The sequence below is a fragment of the Chaetura pelagica genome, unplaced genomic scaffold (genome assembly GCF_000747805.2).
Source record: "Chaetura pelagica isolate M959 unplaced genomic scaffold, ChaPel_1.0 scaffold757, whole genome shotgun sequence".
Taxonomy (NCBI): domain Eukaryota; kingdom Metazoa; phylum Chordata; class Aves; order Apodiformes; family Apodidae; genus Chaetura; species Chaetura pelagica.
In genome coordinates this window covers 1,332,571-1,336,106 of record NW_009970727.1, presented here as the reverse complement: position 1 = coordinate 1,336,106, position 3,536 = coordinate 1,332,571, and the positions used below count along the sequence as shown (strand labels likewise).

At 56.6% G+C, this 3,536-nt stretch overlaps 1 protein-coding gene across 1 annotated transcript in view; it reads right to left on the bottom strand.

Moving 5' to 3' along the window:
* Positions 1-488: 488 nt before the first annotated feature.
* The window catches only part of LOC104397184 (probable E3 ubiquitin-protein ligase makorin-1), a 5,132-nt gene continuing 2,084 nt past the window's right edge, over positions 489-3,536 (bottom strand). The window contains exons 4-8 of the mRNA XM_010007127.1: positions 2,913-3,205; positions 1,281-1,501; positions 928-1,038; positions 710-839; positions 489-626 (exon numbers count right to left, since the gene is read on the bottom strand). Coding sequence (XP_010005429.1) covers positions 489-626; positions 710-839; positions 928-1,038; positions 1,281-1,501; positions 2,913-3,205 — 893 coding nt within the window. The remainder of the gene's footprint in view (positions 627-709; positions 840-927; positions 1,039-1,280; positions 1,502-2,912; positions 3,206-3,536) is intronic.

Below are 3,536 nucleotides of genomic sequence, written 5' to 3'. Positions count from 1 at the left end.
CCCCCCCCATCCCAGCCCCTCCTGTGCATTAAAAACAAACGAACCAGTGCATTAAAAAAACCACCCCTATTACCCTCCAGCACCCACCCCAGTCCCCTGAGAGGTCTCCCATGGGTGCAGAAGTGCTGCCCCAACAAGGATAAATGGCAAGTGGAAAAAGGAGAGTCCTAAATACAAACACTTTCTAACGACAAGTGGGGGGGCTGTGCCCCACTGCCCTGAGACCCCTGCAGCTCTGCCCACCCCCCAGCTTCCTAGGGGGTGCAGGACCTGCTGGGGGTTCATCCACTGACCTGGGGGTGGCTGATAAAATACCAGCTAAACTATTTCCCCATCCCACCTCACGCCTGCAACACTTTCTATTCCCAGAGCCACTTCCAAATCGACGCTGGGAGCTGCTAAACAAGTCAGAAGAAGATCCTCCCCTCTCCCGGAAGACAATTCCTGGCTGCCAAGACCCGGTGGGGCAGGTGGGCCACCCGGTGGCTTTAGTCGGAGTCGCTGTAGTCGGTGAAGAGCAACCTGTGGCCGAAGTGTGACCCCATCAGCTCAAAATCGGCTTCGAGCATGTAGAGCTCATCCTCGTCACCCTCGTCAGAGCTCTCCACCAGGGAAAGGCTGAATTCCTGCAGCACAGGAGAGAGAGGATGAACCCCGGCTTCCTCGGGGCTGCCATGTCCCAGCCCCCTCCCCAGGACCCCCCACTTACCAGGGGCACCCTGGGCGGGCGCCGGCGCCGGCGCGGCAAGGGGCCGGGGGGCAGCTCGTGCAGGTAGATGCAGTCGGACTTGAAGGGGCAGCGCCCGCGGTTCCGGACAAAGAACTTGCACCTGATTTTCCTGTGGGATTGATAGTGGAGCTGTGAACATGGCTCCTGGAGCAGCAGAGAGAACCATGGCTCTGCATCCCACCGTGGCACACACTTACCCTGTCCGTGCCTTGAAGGATTTGATGAGCTTCTCCTTCTCAGCCGCATCTGAGACCCAGTACTTGTGGGGGATGTAGTAACTGGAGGTGACCCGGCACTCTGGACAGGCCCTGGGTGAAGGCAACGGGTGAGTGTCCCAGAAATGGAGCACAGAGCACGGGCTCAGCACCCACACCAGGTGGTCCCACCACCACGGCCTCACTCAGCATCCCCATCACAGCTCCAAAGCACCCGTTCCTGAAGGAAAGTCACTCCTATCCCAAAACCACATCCACCCCAGACCCAAGGAGTGCCCTTCAGGGTGCAGAAGGGCTGAGGGTGACCACCCTGCCCCATCCCCATCCCCACTCACTTGATGATCTCGTTCTCAAACTCGCGGCTGCGGCGCCACTGGCGGATGCAGCCCACGCAGTAGGCATGGCTGCAGTTGGGCAGGATCCCAAACAGCCTCTCCTCTGGCAGCCTTTTCTCATACACCCTGTCCATGCAGATGCCACACACCACAGCACTACTCCGGGCCCTCAGCACCTCAGTGGGGACCGGGTCTGCTGCAGCACCCAGCTCCTCAGGGACCTGCAAGCAGAGCAGCATTGGCATTCCAACTCCCAGCTCCCACCATTGTCCCCACCTGGGGGATTTGATGCAGGAGACCCCCAAACTCACCTCTGCAGGCTCAGTCCACATCATCGTCTCCCCCGTCGCCCCTATGGGCTCTGCAGAACTTGGATTTGGTCCCGGCCTTCCTGGTTGGATGTCTGCAGGTAGGAGAGATCTTAGGAGGGGAAAACTCCTACCCTGCTGGCTGCTCGGAGTTAGGGTCCCCACCCTGAAAAAGGCTTCTAGAAGAGCTTTGCACAACTCCAGCTGGGAGGAGGGAAACGGAGGGAGGGTGATTGGAGTCCAGGGCAGACACATTATCATAATTTAGTCAGTTGTTCTGCCACTCAGTGACCCTGCCCATCTGAGAAGGGGAACTGGGACAAGGAGAAGGGACCCGTGAGTTGAAATGGAAAGAGAATTACTAAAATAATAATAAGACCTCCCTAATATTAATACTAATAGAAAATACACAGTTATACTCAACCCCTCTAGTGGTAATGGGCTGTATGCTCCCAGCAGCGAAGACCAGATGTAACACCGTGAGCACCACAGCTCCAGGGAGAGCATGACAATCATCACAAACCCCTGAGCAGGCCTCGGAAGCAGAAAGATGGGCAAGACCCTCCAGAGATGGTGATCACTGAGGAAAACAGACCCTTCCCCAGCAAACCTCCCAGTTTATAGTAAGTGTGGCGTTTATGGCATGGAATATTTCTGTTGGCCAGCGTGGGTCAGCTGCCCTGGATTTTGCTACTCTGAACTTTAGCACCTTACCAAGTAGTTCTGCAGACTGGCCAGACTGTTCTTCCACAGGTGAGACTCCGGTCCGTTCGGAGGAAGAGAGACTGTTTGCATATTCCAGCAACAAAGTCTCCAAGTAACTCACTGTTGGTGTTTCGTCTTCCCAGAAAAATACAGCCACTCTGTTGGCGTGCAAGGGTGGCCCACTCCTTAACCAGCTGTGCCACATGTATTCAGTAACTTTCAGTGCATTTGGGCTCAGTGGTGCCAGCGGGTTCTCCAGGTCAGAAAACACCAGTCCCCTCACAGCCATGAGCCTCAGATTCCTAATGCCTCCCTCAATGTTTCTCCACTTGCCTGTCTGGTACACCTCATGGCCAATATATGGAAACCTCTTTCTCATGACTAACAGGAGTCTTTTCCAGAGAGTGAGGGGCTGTGGGTCTTTCCCAAGAGACCTGTCAAACAGCAAGTCTCTAGCCAGTGGTAACAACCTCTGGACTTCTCTGCTGGTCAAGTTCAAATCATTGGCTCCGTTATCCCAGCATCGGAGCAGCCAACTGATGTGCTGCTCCCCTTCAAAACGGCCAAAATCTTCACGTATGTCTTCCAGCTCCCTTGGGAGTAAACAGTGAGTGGTCACCTTTGGTTCCTCCTCCTCTGATGGCCTTTGTGGACCTTCATGATCTGTGCGTCTCCTCTTCGGGGTGACGGACACCGGCACCGACTCAGCCCTGCCATCCGTCCCCGGGGTCGTTGCAGGGCCTTCTGCCAAGGTCTGGGTACTCGTGGTGGATGTTGTTGGGACTTGAGTACTTGCAGAAGTCCGAGTGGCCACTGGGGTAGCCAGGGTGGCTGTGGTGGCCGTGGTGGCCACAGGGTCCACTGCAGGGGCTGCAGCATCTGCACTGGACCCACCTCGACAACGACTCTTCACTGCAAGCAAGACCAAGACATTGAAAAGGCCTGACAAGGTGACCAGAGTTAAGGAAACATCCCACGGGTAGTGAAAAAGCCCCGAAGCGAAAATAACACCCCAGGGAGAAGCCGAGTCCCAGGGAAGCAACCTCCTGGCAGCCCAACTCTCGGAACCAAAGGTGCAATTATTAAAGAGCTCCAGGAGATGCCGCCGGAAGGACAGGAACGACGGCCCCGCGGGGCTCGGCGGCCCCTCGGCCACCAGCACGTAGTGATCGTAGACGACGGCGAGAGCCAGGGAGTTGAGGGCGAGAGGAGCCGCCCCCAGGCAGCAGAGCAGCGCGGCCCC